Source organism: Pogona vitticeps, chromosome 5, assembly GCF_051106095.1.
Source record: "Pogona vitticeps strain Pit_001003342236 chromosome 5, PviZW2.1, whole genome shotgun sequence".
In the NCBI taxonomy this organism is placed as follows: domain Eukaryota; kingdom Metazoa; phylum Chordata; class Lepidosauria; order Squamata; family Agamidae; genus Pogona; species Pogona vitticeps.
Window position 1 is genome coordinate 104,577,742 of NC_135787.1, and position 18,682 is coordinate 104,596,423.

At 40.3% G+C, this 18,682-nt stretch overlaps 1 protein-coding gene across 3 annotated transcripts in view; it reads left to right on the forward strand.

The window, feature by feature from the left end:
- EFCAB6 (EF-hand calcium binding domain 6) overlaps positions 1-18,682 on the forward strand; it is a 170,245-nt gene that overhangs the window by 133,032 nt on the left and 18,531 nt on the right. For all 3 annotated transcript variants that reach the window (XM_073000833.2, XM_078394209.1, XM_078394210.1), the window contains one exon: positions 1,371-1,559. In XM_073000833.2, coding sequence (XP_072856934.2) covers positions 1,371-1,559 — 189 coding nt within the window. The remainder of the gene's footprint in view (positions 1-1,370; positions 1,560-18,682) is intronic.

Consider the following 18,682-nt stretch of genomic DNA (forward strand, 5'->3'; position numbering starts at 1 on the left):
CTGTCTGTCTGTCTGTCTGTCTGTCTGTCTGTCTGTCTGTCTGTCTGTCTGTCTGTCTGTCTGTCTGTCTTTCTTTCTTTCTTTCTTTCTTTCTTTCTTTCTTTCTTTCTTTCTTTCTTTCTTTCTTTCTTTCTTTCTTTCTTTCTTTCTTTCTTTCTTTCTATCAGAGAATTGCACAATTTAAAATTCTAGATGTATATGAAATATGTATAGGTATAATTTTTTAAAAAATTAAAAGGTTAACATAATTGGACTATTTTCAACCAGAAGCAGGTTATTTCAATAGCTTTATCTCAGCCATTTGCTAAATCTTCTTTTGTTGGGCATAAATCATATGCACATAAATGCTGAATTGATTGAATTCCTCCACAGTCACAGAAAATTTATCCAGTATCCAAGTAGCCCCATTGTACTTGATTGGTCTTTGATCTTTCCACTTCACTTCAGAGTCTATTATGTGACTTCCTGATGTTCCAGCTAGAATCTTGTCCCAGTGGGAGATACTCTTCTACATTCATCCGTTTGTCAAGGTGTTTTGCTTTTGTTCTGTACATATGTAACCTGGTCTCTTCTGGTAATTGGCTGGTATCAACTCCTGTAACTTTAATATTAAATAGTTTTAAATTGCTCACCAGATTGTTTTAATCCTGCAATTGTCCTAATTTATTCCCCCATTTTTGTGGGGGTGGGTGGGTTTTTAAAATTGTTGTTGCAATGTCTTTCTCCTTTCTACTGCTTGATATTGGGGGGAAAAAAGAAGCGGTTATATTTATATTTAAAAAATACTCATGTGTGTGCGCACACGCACACATGGAAGACCGAAAAAGTGGGTAATGTATGATACCCTGTTTAAAGTATTTACCTCAGAATCATCCATATAAAACTGTAATGCATAAATGAGACTGACACATGGCTGCAAACATTAATTGGAGTGTTGCAGCTGCTTTCACTGTCAGTACGGGTTTGCCATTCTGTAGTATTTTGTGAAGTCAGATACAGCAGGCAACTCCTTCTGTCTTTTTTTTCCATCCTAGCTAGGCTCTCAGACCATCTTTGAACACCCAGGTTTCTCTAGTTGCTTTTGGTTGCTATGGAGGCCTATTGTAAACACCAGCTTCCTACCTGATACTTCAGATAATAAATCCTGCTAGAAGAGAAGAAGCTCTTGGAACAGAAGCTCAGCTTTAAAAAGTGCTTGAACCAGAATTCATTTGGAAATTCTCAGCAGCATATCACATATAGGATACTTGAGGCAGCAAGGAGTGTGTATCTCCATTTACCTCTGTCGTTCAGGAATTGCCTTGCTAGAGAGAGATCACTTTCCAAAATGCCTGTTCTTAGAGTGACATCTCTTTTTCTGCTGTTTGCAGGCATTTGCTGCTTTTGACAAGGAGCGTACAGGAACAATTTCAACCCTGGATTTCCGGCAGGTGCTTCACCACTTCTGTTTTACACTCTCAGAAAAGCAATTCAACCACCTCCTCAAACTTCAGCGTCTTCGTGGTGAGCACTCCATAGACTGGAAGTATTTCCTGCAAAAATTTAACTTCCTTTCAGAGGTAAGAGTGGCTTGAGGATTATCTCACATGAGAATGAATTAGTGGTGTGCAAATGGGGGCCATCCCCTATCCCTCTGCTCAGAAATGTATTTTGATCTTGTTTTTATGCAAGAAGGAGAAATGGAGAAAAAGCTGGGAAGCCAGTATCTTAAACCCACATAACCCAGGATCTTAGCAAATTAGATTTTTTTTTAAATTTGTGTTGCTTTTCCTTGAATTTGCTTAGCTTATTATATATTACTTGTCTCCATTTTGTAGACTATGCTGAGAGATGGTGATTGACTTGCAGTTAACTGGTCAGCTTTGTACATAAACATTTCCTCCAAAGTAAACATTCTGTTCACCTCACCATCAATTGCTTTTCAACATAAGCAAATGGCTCTTTAGCTAGCTCCTCCTTCATACTATGAAGAGCAGCAGAGGTATTGGTGTAGACCAGTGGTTTCCAGCCTTGGGTAACCCAGATATTTTTGGACTGCAATTCCCAGAAAGCTTCACTACCAGCTGGGTGGCTGGGGTTTCTGGAAGTTTGAAGTCCAGGAACATCTGGATTGGGAACCACTGGTATAGCCCATCCCTTCTAATACAACTCATTTGTTCACTTCAAGACAGGCAGATGAGAGGGATCTGCTAACATACACAAAAAGAAGCATCTATTTAAGAGAGAAATGTAAGATTTTTTGGCGCCTTAAAGATTAATGCTTTCTATTTCACATAAGAATCTTTTGACACATTAAAGATTAATGCTTTCTCTTTCAGATAAACTTTTGTGTTCTGCAGTTCCCTTAATCAGATGCACTCTGTTCAGAGGGATTTCACAGCCCTGTGCTTATGTCTCAAATTACATAAGACAAAACAGCTAAGGCTCATGATCGAGGGAGGGTTTGGGCCTGGATTAAGTGGAGGCCATAGGAGATGCTTCCAAAGACCATGTTAAATCTCTCCAGGACCAATTGCCTGTTCCAGCTTGTCCCCAGTTTTTTTCCCTAGTATAAGGCCTCGTTGTCGTTCAGTCGTGTCCGACTCTTCGTGACCCCATGGACCAGAGCATGCCAGGCCCTCCTATCTTCCACTGCCTCCCGGAGTTGGGTCAAATTCATGTTGGTTGCTTCGATGACACTGTCCAACCATCTCATCCTCTGTCGTCCCCTTCTCCTCTTGCCTTCACACTTTCCTAACATCAAGGTCTTTTCCAAAGATTCTTCTCTTCTCATGAAATGGCCAAAGTATTGGAGCCTCAGCTTCACGATCTGTCCTTCCAGTGAGCACTCAGGGTTGATTTCCTTTAGAATTGAAAGGTTTGTTCTCCTTGCAGTCCAGGGGACTCTCAAGATCCTCCTTCAGCACCACAGTTCAAACGCATCAATTCTTCAGCAGTCAGCTTTCTTTATGGTCCAGCTCTCACTTCCATACGTCACAACAGGAAAAACCATAGCTTTGACTATGCAGACTTTTGTTGGCAAGGTGGTGTCTCTGCTTTTTAAGATGCTGTCAAGGTTTATCATCGCTTTCCTCCCAAGAAGCAGGCGTCTTTTAATTTCGGGGCTGCTGTCTCCATCTTCAGTGATCATGGAGCCCAAGAAAGTAAAATCTGTCAATACCTCCATATCTTCCCATTCTATTTGCCAGGAGGTGATGGGACCAGTGGCCATGATCTTAGTTTTTTTGATGTTGTCCTTCAGACCATTTTTTGCACTCTCCTCTTTCACCCTCATTACAAGGTTCCTTAATTCCTCCTCACTTTCTGCCAGCAGAGTGGTATCATCTGCATATTGTAGGTTGTTGATATTTCTTCCAGCAGTCTTAATTCCGACTTGGGATTCCTCCAGTCCAGCCTTTCGCATGATGTATTCTGCATATAAGTTAAATAAGCAGGGAGACAATATACAGCCTTGTCGTACTACTTTCCCAATTTTGAACCAATCAGTTGTTCCATATCCAGTTCTAACTGTTGCTTCCTGTCCCACGTATAGGTTTCTCAGGAGATAGATAAGGTGGTCAGGCACTCCCATTTCTTTAAGGACTTGACATAGTTTGCTGTGGTCCACACAGTCAAAGGCTTTTGCATAGTCAATGAAGCAGAAGTAGATATTTTTCTGGAACTCTCTGGCTTTCTCCATAATCCAGCGCAAGTTAGCAATTTGGTCTCAAGTGCCTCTGTCTCTTTGGAATCCAGCTTGTACTTCTGGGAGTTCTCGGTCCACATACTGCTGAAGCCTACCTTGTAGGATTTTGAGCATAACCTTGCTAGCGTGTGAAATGAGTGCAATTGTACGGTAGTTGGAGCATTCTTTGGCACTGCCCTTCTTGGGGATTGGGATGTAAACTGATCTTTTCCAGTCCTCTGGCCACCGTTGAGTTTTCCAAACTTGCTGGCATATTGAATGTAGCACCTTAACAGCGTCATCTTTTAAGATTTCAAATAGTTCAACTGGAATGCCATCACCTCCACTGGCCTTGTTGTTAGCCATGCTTTCTAAGGCCCACTTGACTTCACTCTCCAGGATGTCTGGCTCAAGGTCAGCAACCACACTATCTTGGTTGTCCGGGATATCCAAATCTTTCTGATATCATTCCTCTGTGTATTCTTGCCACCTCTTCTTGATGTCTTCTACCATTTTTGTCCTTTATCATGTCCAGGCCTAATAAGGCCTAATCTTTCCCCAATCAGAATGCATTCCGAGAAACAAACCAAACAGGCGAGGTATGTTTTTCAAGCCATCATGGGTATTCTTTCATGGGAAACTATATCTCTCTATGCAATGTGGCCCTACTTCCCTTAAGTGATACTCCTATGGTATCACTAGCACCCTATTTCCAAGCTGTTTTCGCATTCTAAGATGAAGCGGTAGGGATTACAACTAATTAAGCTCACAAATAAGCCTATAACTATTATTATATTCTTCCCTCATATATACTTCATTTAGACCTAGAAGAGAAAAAAACAGAAAGCGAGAAACTTCTCTGAAACTTCCTAGACTTCTTTCTAGAGGCAATTCTTTCTCTTGTCTTACCCAGTTTAACCCTCAATTATCAAATAAACTCTGTGTTAATTATGCCTTTTTCATTTTGAAAGTCCATTACTTTTTTTCTGAAAGTCTTAGGAAAAGGGTCTCAAAAAAACAATATAAATACAGGACCAGGTGATACCTTTATCAGACCACTAAAAATATCAAGAAAACAGCAATGATAATTCATCTTCCTCAGGCTGTGCATTTCTTTTTATGTATCCCATTTCTCTTGATCCCTAACCCCACAACCCTGTATATTGTACCGTATTTCCCCTTCTCTGTTTATCATGGTTTGGTATGCAGAGATGTACAAGGAAGTCCTACTGAGTTCATATGGTTAATAGCAGCTCTATGCCTATGGTGTATTAATTACTAGTCCACACACTGGGCCTGGTTAAAGCTTGAATGCATTGCCACGCATTCATTGTTAAAATGAATGCGTGGCACACCATCAGGAATCTCCTGCCTTTATTCTGCTTCATTGACTCTTGCTTGGAGGCAGAGATATAATGACCATTGTGCTTCATATTGGCTGTAATTAAATGTTATCAGCAAATGTGGAGCAAGAGTATAGTGGCCCTTGGGCTAACAGCCATCTCAGAGTTTGAAAAAGTTAACATTCTGGACCACAAATCCCTGAATCCTACCTGCTAACATTTCTGTTGTCCAAAAAGTAACCTTTCCAAGGTCTTGTGGTAGCTAGTTCCATGAATTAATTGTATCCTAGGGTGAGAAGCTTTCTACAAAACAGACTGACACAGAAGGAAGTGGAGTAATCTGTGTTTTCTCCGCAGCTACAGTATGGGAACTAGGCAGGCTGGTATAGAACAACTGGAATAATCCACCCCTCCGTCATCACCCTCTGCAATAGCTTGCATCAAATTTCGAGTCACCATGGCTACCAAATAAGCTATTCAATACAAGACTGCTCTAGCTGTATTTTTTTCTTCTGGCATTTCAGGTTACAGAAATAATCTGGAAAATGTAGTAGGGGTTCAAGAATAACTAGGAGAAGAAAGAAAAACGAAAATAGCATTCTTTAGTTTTGATTTTAATAACTTAATGGTACTTTTAGGATTTGCAGTGTGAAGTCAATGTTTTCCAGACTTGTGACTAAGAACATAGCATAACATCAGGCATCCAATATATTGTGACTCCAAAAAATATAACCTTACATGCAATTGTGGTAGAAAAATGTAAATTCTACAGCACAGACTCTTTACAACAGGCACATTGTTTATATACCAGCTGCATCCTAAAATAGACAGGTGTAGAAGACAAATCATTTACATCATCCCCAGTGCGGGGACGATGTAAACCCTGACATGCAACAAATTCTTCTGTGCAACTCTTCAGGCATTTGACACTTGTATACGTTCAAAGCCCAATAACGGTGTAGGAGGACTGAGTGTCTGGCTCTCTCCTCCCATCACAGTTTTCATATGGAAGATTACTTCCACTGGAGAACGTTATCCACAACTGGTTCACACATGCTTGTTCACATCACTTATCACTCAAGGAGTGGTCACATCTATGTAGTGGACAAGGTCCATCTGTGAATTGTCCTATTATCACTCCAGGTATATGGGAAAAATAGTATTCTAAATTAATAAAGCTTAAGTGTTACAACAGGCAAGGTACAAAATATAAAAACCAGGCAGCTTGCAACATCTCCCTTAACACAGTGCTTTTTGATTGCAGGTTTGAGCAGTTTCATTTCCAGTTACATGAAAAATTAACCATATGCAGGCTAAATTCAGACATCCCTTCAGAATTCTACACCTAAGGGAAGTTTTAAGTTTTCTCATCTTGGATACCACAGAATTTGGTCAGGAATCTCAAGAGTATGTTTTGTATCAGTTAATGCAAAAGTAATAAAAACCTTTATTGTTTATTATATTTTTAGAAATCAGCTGTTGTTTCATCTGCAGAATAAGCTACCTAAGGCAACAAGATGATACTATATAACACAAAAGTTGCAGAAATTTGGGGATATGAAAAAGTAATTTCTGTAAATAACCAAGTAGATCTTTAAGTTGTATCTTTTTATGTGCCAGAGCAGAACCAATTTTGTAGCTACTCTTCCCCAATCCAGGCCCTTCCAGATGTTTTGGCCTACAACTACTTCATATCTGACATTGTCAGTGCTGCCTAAGGCTGGTGGAAATTGAAGACCAACACATCTGGAAAAATAAAGATTGAAGAAGTCTGCTAGAAAGGTTTTCTATAATGCCAAAGTATATTTGTGTGAGTCCCCCCCACCACACCGCTTGCCTCATGACACAATGTGTACTTTCAGGAACAAGCTCTTTTATTAGTGCACCACAAATTGTTAGAGAGCCAGTGTGGTTTGACAATCAACTCAAGAGCTTCCATGGCCTCTAGGGAGTTAAATGCACTTCCAAACAGTCCAAAATGTACAGAACACTTCCACAGCAGTCCTTCACTGGGAGGAGCATAGCCCTACCTCCTCTACCAGCTCCAGAGGCAGGTGGGCAAAACACGGAGTGCTGCAACAAGGGTGTTGGGTGCAGGCAACATAGCTGCCCCTGGAGCAACATAGCCTGGGCACCTTCCCCATTACCTCTCTCTAGTCACCTCTAGTGGCAGCTGCTCCATACGTGGGTACTAGTCATTGGAGGCATGGCCAAAGTCTATCCAGACATGGCTGGGCTCACCAGAGTAATGAAATGTGGAGGGAGGAGAGATAGGAAGAGGAGGGCCAGCTGATTGGCAGCAGGTATCCTGACCAACAGGTTCTTGTTGCAGGGCTGCTTGCTGCCTCCTCTGCCAGAGGCACGTCCTTCGCTGGCTCTCCAGCTCCTTGCCTCACATCATCTCACCTCATGTCTTGGCATACCCCGGGCTACTTCCTTAGGCAGCACTGGGAATTCTTCCCAACACCCCATGTCAGGATCCTGGTGATCCCGGGCCAGCTGTTGAGAACTCTGCTAACGCCAACCCTTCCAGGGCCTTGAATGCCTCCCAAGCAACAACATCCTTCTGAAGTCGTCGTCTTCTTCCTTTCTCTCCTCCTTAAATCCCCAGCCTGCGATGGCTACACGTGTAGCCTCCAAGTCATTGTCTGTCATACACACCCCCAGCTCCTCTGTATGTTCTCCCTAACAAACAGATTTGCTTTCGGGCATGACAATTTCTCTTGCCTCCACATCCGCTGCCATCATAGGAAATCCTTCCTCAATTACCAGTTAGGACCACAGAATCAATTGTGTCAAATATAATATTGTTTATTAACAGATTAACATATTTAAGAATCACAGAAATCATAGATGGAATTGTATTTGGTATTCATTAAACTTCATTTATCTTAGAAATATGCTGGTTACTTTGTATTTAGTTTCAATCACTTTATAACAGTTGCATTCAGTTCTCTTATACGTTTCTTTCCAAGTGTTTCTTTCCAAAACACATTCTTCTAACTACCTAACTCTTTCCCTAACTCCTGACTAACTGTCCTATTTCATTGGTAACTGAAGCCCCTAATTCCTGGCTAACTGAAATCCTAACTCTAACTGAAACTCAAACTGTCCTCCATTCTCTTCTTATATTCCCTGGTTCCGCCCTCCTGCACAATCTTTGGCTATTGAACCAGTATTCCATTATGATGGACAGGTGTGGTTTCTGGCCTGTCTGTCACATTGTCCATGTGTGCTCTGTCCATACCCAGTCCATAGGTGAACTGTGGGTCGACAATCTTGCCCTGACTCTCAGGGAGGGGGAGAGCCCACTCTTGCTAGCAGAGAGCTTGGGGCTGGTCCCGCAGTTTGCTTTATGCCTCCTAAACTATCCCAAAAGAAGTCTGGGAATTTTAAACTGAGAGTCACTGCTATATATATGGAACATGGATTCTTTGTGGTGTAGAGATACCCCAAATTTCTATAGATCTAGAAGCACCTATTGTGGAGTTTGCAATCATCTCATTCTGAGAACCCAATAAAACTGGATTATGGGGGAGAAAATGCGTACATTTCATGACATTTTATTTTAAATTCACAGCAGGCCCTGTTATTCATCTATATCAGTTCAGACTGCAAGGGGTTACATGTTTGAATGCAACTCTTTGAGGAAAATAGCGACGTGGTGGCGCTGTGGGCTAAACCGCAGAAGCCTGTGCTGCAGGGTTAGAAGACCAGCAGTCGTAAGATCGAATTCATGCGACGGAGTGAGCGCCCATTGCTTGTCCTAGCTCCCGCCAACCTAGCGGTTCGAAAGCATGCAAATGCAAGTAGATAAATAGGGACCACCTTGGTGGGAAGGTAACAGCATTCCGTGTCTAAGTCGCACTGGCCATGTGACCATGGAAGATTGTCTTCGGACAAAATGCTGGCTCTATGGCTTGGAAACGGGGATGAGCACCGCCCCCTAGAGTCGAACATGACTGGTCAAAAATTGTCAAGGGGAACCTTTACCCTTTACCGTTGAGGAAAATAAATCTCCCAGCATGTAGAAGGTGAAGGGTGTGAGTACACAGTGAGAAAAATGCAAATTGACCCACTGCAAAGCTGCAGTTAGAAAGTCAGGTTTCACCAGATAAATTTGCATTTACTGGCCATAGAAGGAGAGAGCAGGAAATTCACCAATAGCTGTGTTAGCATCTTGTTTCTTAGTGGCTCTTCTAATATTCAGGAGGCAAAGCTAAAGGTGAGCTATCTTAACAAGCTGTAAAGAAGGGCCAAGTGGCAATTTCCTCTTCTCATTCTCCTATTCTCTCTCTCTCTCTCTCTCTCTCTGTGTGTGTGTGTGTGTGTGTGTGTGTGTGTGTGTGTGTGTGTGCGTGCGTGTGTGTGTGTGAGTGTGTAGCTAAGCCTTTTTAAAAGAAAGAATTGGCTTTTTTGCAAATTCAACAGGTCTCCTCGTGTTTTAATATTGCCCGCCCCTCTCACCATGCCATCATGCCAACTACCAGCACTCCTGCACACACTTTTCTGCGTTAGTTGAATTGATCACCATCTGAACCAATATGAATGGATCTACTGCCAAAAAGTGTCTAAGTCCCAGCAGCAAAGAGAAAAACTACAGATTGTGTTGTGGGAGTCCAGGTTAATTCACCTTGGCTTTTATGTTATGTGCTCTGCAGACAAACTGTGAAGCAGATCAACCCAATCACATAGTATTTTTTGCATTATATATCAATGCTATTGTGTCCTTACACAAAGATCTGGGAATACTTCTCCCAACATGTTGATTTCCTATACATTACAGGTCAATAAATTTTATTTTTGTAACATGAGAGAGAATTGATCCCCCTGCATTTTGCATGGCACACCACAATTCTAACAGGTCTGCCAGCCTTGTGTGGTGCTGTTTGTGCAGATTAGCTTTACACTAAGTTTCTTTTGCTGCCACTTGAGCCTGGTTCACTACACGCTGAGAAGTCTTCAAACAGTCTTTCTCGATCTCCCAACACTCAATTTAAGTAGATGTCCCCTGGTTCTGGTATTGCGTGAGAGGGAAAAGAGCTTCCCTCTATCCACTTTATCACCCCCTGTATAATTTGATACGTCTGTTATCATGTTCCCCCTCAGGCACCTTTTCTCTAGACCAGAGGTCTCCAAACTTTTTACAGCGAGGGCCACACCAGATATTTTCAAAGTTTTTGAAGGCCAAAGGAATAGAAATGTGTATGTGTGCATACATGTGGCCGCATGCATGCACAGACTCCTGTCCCACCTGCCCACCTGCACGCCTGCCAACACACACACACACACACACACACACACACACACACACACATCCCATCCGCACACACAGATGCCCACATGCATGCACTCCCCACATGCACACCCACATGTACACACAGATGCCCACCCACCAACACGCACACACCCCTTGCACACCCAGATGTACACATGCACACACACATCCCCGCCCCATGTGCGCACACAGGCTGCAGACAACAGGCCGGACAGAACAGCAATGCAGGCCAGATGTGGCCTGCAGGCTGTAGTTTGGAGATGCCTGTTCTAGACTAAAGAGCCCCAAACACTGTAGCCTTTCCTAATAACTGTGGCATTCACCCTTGTGCCCCTTTCTTGGCCGTCCAAACTCAGAGCACACAAAGGCAAACAATCCCCTCTTTTACACTGCTGCCACTAGGTGATCATTAAATCACCATTTCTTCAGGAAGGTAAAGATTCAGGTCCAAACTTCAAGGTCTTTTAAATAGGACTTTTGTTTATTGATTACAGAAATTTATATTGATTCATTAATATCTTCTTTAAGTAAATTTATTAACAATAACCTTCTATTTGCTAATATACTCCTAACCCTAATCACACCTCAGAATTCCCCAAACTACACACTCTAACTACATTACACTCCATGATTTGGACTTACTGCTCCTCTGACTCAGGCTCCTCCTCTTATAAGATCTCGCTCGGCTCCGCCTCTCAGCAACATGAATATACATGAACAATTACATAACCAAACATGAATCCTTGACCTAATAAAGGGAAACGATACAATAACGAAGGTGCCCCAGCTCAGTAATCATTTTAGTTGCTCTCTTCTGCACCTTTTCCAGTTACACGATTTCTTTTTTGAGGTGCAGTGACCAGAACTTTACGCAATACTCCAGGTGCAGCCTTACCAGCGTTTTCTACAATGGCATTATAACGTTGACTGTTTTATTTTCAATCCTCTTTTTAATGATACCTAGCATGGAATTGGCCTTCTCCACTGCCGCCACACACTGGGTTGACACTTTCATTTAGCTGTTCTGTTAAATATTTTATTTTTGTATTCCATCTTAGACTTTTAAATGTATATAAAAGATGTGGCATAGTGTTGAAAATATACATGTGTTCTAACTGCACTGAATGTAGCTTCATACGTGGCTCATGAAAAAAAATCGTGTATTTTTACATTGCCCTGCAGTCCCTCTCAGTTTCCTCCAGGCTCAGACTTTGGAATGCAGCTGGTAAAATGCTGATTCGCAAATTGTTCACTTTATCTAACTATTCAACTATTTTAGCTTTAACATATATTGTTAAATTAATGAGGTATGCTGCTCATTCAAGTACTTTCCAAAAAGCTTATTACCATACATTACACAAAGCCTTGTTGCAGAGCCTATATGTGGAAATATGTAGCAAAGTCTGGAGCTCTGATCATTAAAGTGTGGAAAATTTACTGAACTAGTAAAGTTGGAGCCTGTGAGGAGATAGGTAATAAATGGCACCTCATAAATAAAAATATAGTCCTCAACTGCAAAAAGTGAGTAATTAGCATACCCCAGAACCATGCAAGTTTAAAATCCATTTTATGCCTCAAAATAGTTGAATTGACTGAAACTGGGAAAACTTGAGGAAGTTTTCTCCTCTCTCCCCATACGTTATTCATTGCCAGCGTCTTTTGATGATGATGATATATGCAAATGAGGCTTACATTCTGAATAATTCTATGCAGTTCTGATCTAAATGTGATGAGCAGATTGTCAGCTCTGTCACCAGTCACTTGTTTTCTTGCTATGTGCATGACTGGGCAAGTGTAAAGATCGGATGCTAAGGTTTCTTTACTATTAATAATAAAACTGTAGGATTTTTTTTAAAAAAAATCTTTTGGATCTTGAAGAATTATTTTTATTTGGCTCCCTTTTTCAATAAAGGTTTATTTCATGGAGGCTTGCAAGAGAAAGAAAAATAAATCAGTATTTTTTTTTTCCTATTTACTTAGGCTGCCTGCAGGACAGGCTATAAATTGGAACTGTGTGGAAACAAGGTTGTGCAGAAGCCTTGTTTCCACACATATACATTTGTTCTGTACCTGAATAAAGGACATACAGCTTTGGACTGACTGTATGCTGTAGGAAACATTCCAATCCGCTCCATTCTCGTGTTCATAATATTATCTGTGAATTTCCAGATTTCTGTTTAAACAAGCAAAGAAAAACATTTCCAGAACGAGGAGGCAGGAGTGCAAGCAGCCGTGGACTATGGGGCGGGGGCTATGCAAGTGCCATAATTGTGTGATTTGTCCATTTAAAGCTGACATCTCAATCATACTTTCACATACACACTCAGCTCTACTAAGAGTGTAATATTGTTTCAGTGAAGTTTAGTAAACTGAGTTGTGTGTGAGAGAAAAATGAAAAATAATAATATTCAAGGCTGTTTAAACAGTGATGAAAGCAACTGCAAGGGAATATTAATATACTACACAGTGAACCCTCCCTTGCATTTCAGTGTCTGGAGTGTCAGGGGCAGATTTTGAGCTTGGGAGGGTGTAGTATAACTGTCAGTCCTAGCAATAGATATTTTTGATAGTTAAAGATTCCCTCTTCCCATGCCATAGCTCTCTCACATTTCTGATGATGAAGGGGATTATTCGTGACTCATGGGAGTCTTGGAACAGGAGGAGGAAATGTTTAATTTCCAAAAATGCAGCCTTTTGCTACAGAACTTATATGAACAGAATTTCAGCCGTTCTCTCCCCACCACCACCACACACACACACAAAAGTTGTTGGGCTTTTCATACTCCACAGCTCAGGAAACATGCCTGACCTGTCCCATATGAGTCAACACTTTAGGTATTGGTTAGTTCCCTGGAGCCTTCAAAATAAATCTGTTTGTTTAGATACTAACTGACAGAGGTGCTGCGTTACCAGACTACGCCAGGGGGCGTAATGGTGAAGTGAACTGCCCAGAGATGAAACCAAACAGACACTGTTGTAGTGTTGAAAATATTATTTACAATTAAAGTCCATATATACAGGGTAAATACAGCTTCTCTTGGTCTTTATACAGTCCTGGTCATACACAGTAGTTCTTCAGTTAGCAATGGTAAATTACAGTTTCCAGTAACCAAATATTGTTACCAATATAAAGAGTCCTGCATCCACGAAGTCTTCTCCTCTCACCACAGAGATAGTCTTCCTCCAGGATCTTCTCCTTGCAATATGGCAAGTCTTCATCCAGCGATGCAGTAAATACAGTTCTCAGCAACAAGATCACCAGCAACACAACAATACAACCACTACCCAACAACCCAACAGTTTGTCTCTGCAAGCTTGGCTAGCTTTATTCTTGGATGAACCAATCAAATTGGTTGTCCCACAGTTGCCTCAATTAACTCAGCTGTGCTCCTTTGTTACATGTTGCTTTACTAAATCTGATCCTGTAACAACTTATACACTGAATTGCAATGAACAATTCCACAGGTTGACTTTGAGACCTGTCAATCTCCTCCAATTGTTTATAGCAATTCTGTAACATACATTGTACATTGCTTTGAACATATACAGAGTTCTTTTTTACATTCATATACATTATATCATTCCCAACATTTCACATGCTTTGTTATGTTTGGTTGGCCCCAATACTTTTGTTAAACAGTCAGCTTTATTATTTTCTGTTCCACAGTATACCAATTCAATTAAACCATTTTCTATACTTTGCTTTACATTTTGGTACCTGATATCTGTGTGTTTAGATCTGCTTCTTACATTTGGTGAGTTCGCCATCTGTATAACAGCTTGATTATCTTCAAAAACTTTTATTTGTGTTTTTATATTCAATCCCAGATCTTGTGCCAATTGTTTATAGAATACTAGATCTGTACACAATTCAGATAATGCTGCATACTCAGATTCAGCAGAAGACAACGATATAAATTTCTGTCTAGCTGTCTTCCAGCTTATCAAACTTTCTCCCAAATGTACAGTCATGCCTGATGTTGATCTTCTGGTTGTTAAATCACTACCATAATTAGCATCGGCATAAGCAGTAATAGACAGTTCTCCCACTGGTTCTAAATTTAGCTTTTTATTTTGTGCCTCCTTTAAATACCTAAGTACTCTTTTTGCTGATTGCATGTGCCTTTCATTCGGCTTGCTTACATTCCTTGATAGCAGATTTACAGCTATAGAGATGTCTGGCCTTGACCATCTGCTCAAATATAGTAAGCTGCCTACCAGTGATCTATATACATCAATATCACATTCCGGGCCATTCATATCTTCTTTCTCGAACTCTATGTTCATTGGAGTTGCTGCACCTTTACAATCCTCCATCTTATATTGTTTTAGGAGTTTTAATATTTTGCTCTTTTGGGCTATTTTAAATCCTTTCTTGCTTCTTTCTATCTCTACTCCCAAGTAGTTACTTATTTCTCCTAAATCTCTCAATTTGTAATGTTTCTTTAACATTTGGATTGTTTCTTCAGCCTCTTTCTTTTCTTTAGTGAATATGGCTAAATCATCCACAAATACTAACATTATAGCTTGTGTTCTCTCATTTATAAATAAACAAGGGTCAGCCTTTCCTTGCATAAAACCATTATCCTTTAAAGTTTTGGTTAAATGTTGGTTCCATTCATGGCCACTTTGTCTGAGACCATACAGACTTTTTTTCAATATCCAGCATTTACCTTCACTTTCAATTCCTGGTGGTATTTCCATATAAATCGTGTGTTTCAGGTCAGCATATAAATAGGCTGTTTCTATATCAACATGCCTGGTCATGAGATTATGCTTGGCTACATAAGTTAAAGCAAATCTCAATGTCTCTGGTCTTAGAGCCGGTGCAAAAACTTGATCATAGTCGTTTGAAGTTTGTGCATACCCTTTTGCCACTAACCTTGCTCTATACCTCACATTACCATCAGCATCCACCTTTCTTTTAAATACCCATCTGGAACCAATTACTTTTGATTTTTCAGGCAGTTTTACCTCCTCATAAACCTTCAGTTGTTTTAATGAATTTAACTCCTTATCCATTGCCTCTTTCCATTTTATTTGTTCCTTCTCAGGCATATTACATATGTCATCATATGTCTCTGGTTCAGCCACATTGAGACAGTAATAAGTCTCAGGCTTGTACCTGTCAGGAGTTTTTCTCTCTCTGCTAGACCTCCTAGGTAATTTTCTGTCCTCCTCGGGAGTTTCCCTCCTTTCTGAGTTGGATGGAATTTCTTTATCAGATTGCATTTCCTCAGGTTCTACCTCTCTTTTTATTTCTTGCTCTGTTTGAGAGTCACTTTCATCTGCACTATCTTCACTACTTTCATTCCTTTCATGCAACTTAATTATTGTTTCTGGGGGTTTACATATTTTGTCCCAGTTACTGTGCTCATTAAATGAAGCACTGCTACTTATTACAAGTTTGTTGGTATTTGGCAACCCAAACCTAAATGCTCTCCTATTTTGTTGGTATCCAAGGAAATACATCAACCTGGCTTTCTTCTCTCCCTTTCTCCTTATTTCTTTTGGGATGTGAACCCATGCCGGAGATCCAAATACGTGTAGAAATTTTAAATTTGGTTTTCTCCCAGTCCAAACTGTGTAGGGTATGTTGTTTATTCCACTGTGCCAAAGAATATTAATATAAAAATTCGCACAAAGTGTAGCTTCCCCCCAATATTTCTCTGATAGATTACTCCCCCTAATCATTGCCTCAGCCATATTCTGCAGAGTTTGGACCCTTCTTTCAATAAAGGCATTCTGAGTAGGTGTATAGGGAGCGGCTCTTCTGTGAGTAATACCATTTTTCTTTAATATTGCTTGAAATTTGGCATTTGTGAACTCTGTTCCATTGTCAGTTTGTACCACCTTAACCTTTTTCCCTGTTTTGCGCTCTACAAATTTGAGCCATTTTTCAAACTCTACATGCACTGCACTTTTATCTTTCATGAGATAGCAGTATCCAAACCTGGACTTTTGGTCTTGGATAGAGAGAATGTATCTGGCTCCTCCTAATGATGCACTTTTGGGTCCAATTACATCAACTGACACCAAATCTAATATATTTTTCACTTGTACATCACTATGTTTCATTATAGGAGCTTTCTTACTCTTGGCTAATTGGCAAGCTTGACAATTCACATATTCATTGCATTGCTTTAAATTAACTCCTACTGAGTTTTCAATTGTTTTTCTCAATGTTTTATAGTTTGCATGTCCTAGCCTTTGATGCCATAAATGAATACAATCTTTGTGTATACATTTGTTTTCATAGACATTGTTAGCCTTAGTACAGTTTAGTCTATATAAATTGTTTCTAGCATAGCAATTCAATTTTTCATTGCTCTTGCTAGTTATTATACATTTCTCCTCATAGAAAGTGCTAACAAACCCATTCTTTGCTAATGAACTCACAGAAAGTAAATTATGCTTCAAATTTGGAACATGTAAAACATCTATTGGTCTAGCAATATAAGGCAATTTCACTTTACCTTTTCCCAGTACCTTAGCACTAACACCATTTGCTAAGCATACTTGTTGGTTGGATACAGGTTGGTAGTTAAATATTAGCTGTTTACTCTTACACATGCTGGCAGTTGCTCCAGAGTCGACAATCCACTCTTCTCCCTGTTCAGAGTTATAAATTTCCTCAGTCAGGCTTAGTGTTTCTCTCTTGCGTCTGGTTTGTTTTTCTTTTCCTTTCTTAAATTTACAGTCTTTCATCAGATGTTTTCTTGAGCCACAGGAAAAACAGCGTTTTCCAGAATGAATGCTTGCAGCTGTGTCCCCCTCCTCCTCACTTTCCTTCATCTTATCACGGTGATTAGTGAGTTTGGAGTCTCGGAGCTGTTTGTTATCTTTTCTCTTTTGTTCTTCTTCCAACAGTTTGCTAGTTATATTAATTACTGTTAGCTCTGCTTGAGGAAGAATTTCTAAATTGGTCACCAGCTGATCATATGACTCATCTAATGAAGACAGGATAATAAATGCTTCTTGTATTTCTGTAAATGTGATGTTCTTTTCTCGTAAGTCCATCAACATTGACTTCATTGCCTCTAAATGTTGAAGCATACACCCTCCAGCTTTCAGTCTAGTTCGAAAAAGTTTTCTGGCAATTTGAATCTGGCTTCCAACGTTATCTCTTACGAAGAGTCTCCTTAAATCCTCCCATGCCTTCTTTGCTGAGTTTTGGCCTCTTAGGTGGATAAGAAGACGGTCTTCTAGAGTTAACCCAATAATAGCCAGAGCTTTTGCATTTAGTTTCTTTTTCCTCTCATTTAGGACTGCTGGGGGATTTTCTACAATGTCCCATAATGCTTCCTTTTGTAATAGCAACTGAACCTTCTGCTGCCAAGTTGCATAATTTTCCCCATTCAACTTTTTTATGCACAGTCCAGCCATAGACATTTCGTTGGCCATTTTTACCACAGACTGTAGCCACACTACTTTGGCTCTCTCTGTTCAGCAGTTTCTTCAATAACTTCTTAAATTTATACCTGGATGCAGTCTGGTGCGCTGTCTGGGCCCATAACCAATTGACAGAGGTGCTGCGTTACCAGACTACGCCAGGGGGCGTAATGGTGAAGTGAACTGCCCAGAGATGAAACCAAACAGACACTGTTGTAGTGTTGAAAATATTATTTACAATTAAAGTCCATATATACAGGGTAAATACAGCTTCTCTTGGTCTTTATACAGTCCTGGTCATACACAGTAGTTCTTCAGTTAGCAATGGTAAATTACAGTTTCCAGTAACCAAATATTGTTACCAATATAAAGAGTCCTGCATCCACGAAGTCTTCTCCTCTCACCACAGAGATAGTCTTCCTCCAGGATCTTCTCCTTGCAATATGGCAAGTCTTCATCCAGCGATGCAGTAAATACAGTTCTCAGCAACAAGATCACCAGCAACACAACAATACAACCACTACCCAACAACCCAACAGTTTGTCTCTGCAAGCTTGGCTAGCTTTATTCTTGGATGAACCAATCAAATTGGTTGTCCCACAGTTGCCTCAATTAACTCAGCTGTGCTCCTTTGTTACATGTTGCTTTACTAAATCTGATCCTGTAACAACTTATACACTGAATTGCAATGAACAATTCCACAGGTTGACTTTGAGACCTGTCACTAACTAATCTCTCTGAAGTATGACTTCCGTTCAGGAAATGGATGCTGCTCAAACTTTTAAAATTCCTATGTAATTTCGCCAGGTTGTTCAGTGAAATATTACCACACAGATTTCATAAACAACAGAATCAAGATTTTTTTTCTGTGTTCTGTTGTTAATTTAAATTATATAAAGGTGAAAAAGAGTATAAACTGTAATTTATCCAATAGAAATTGTGAGTGTTTATTTAGGGGTGGACCAAAGATGTGTGATGTCTCTATATTGACAAACCAGGGCTCTT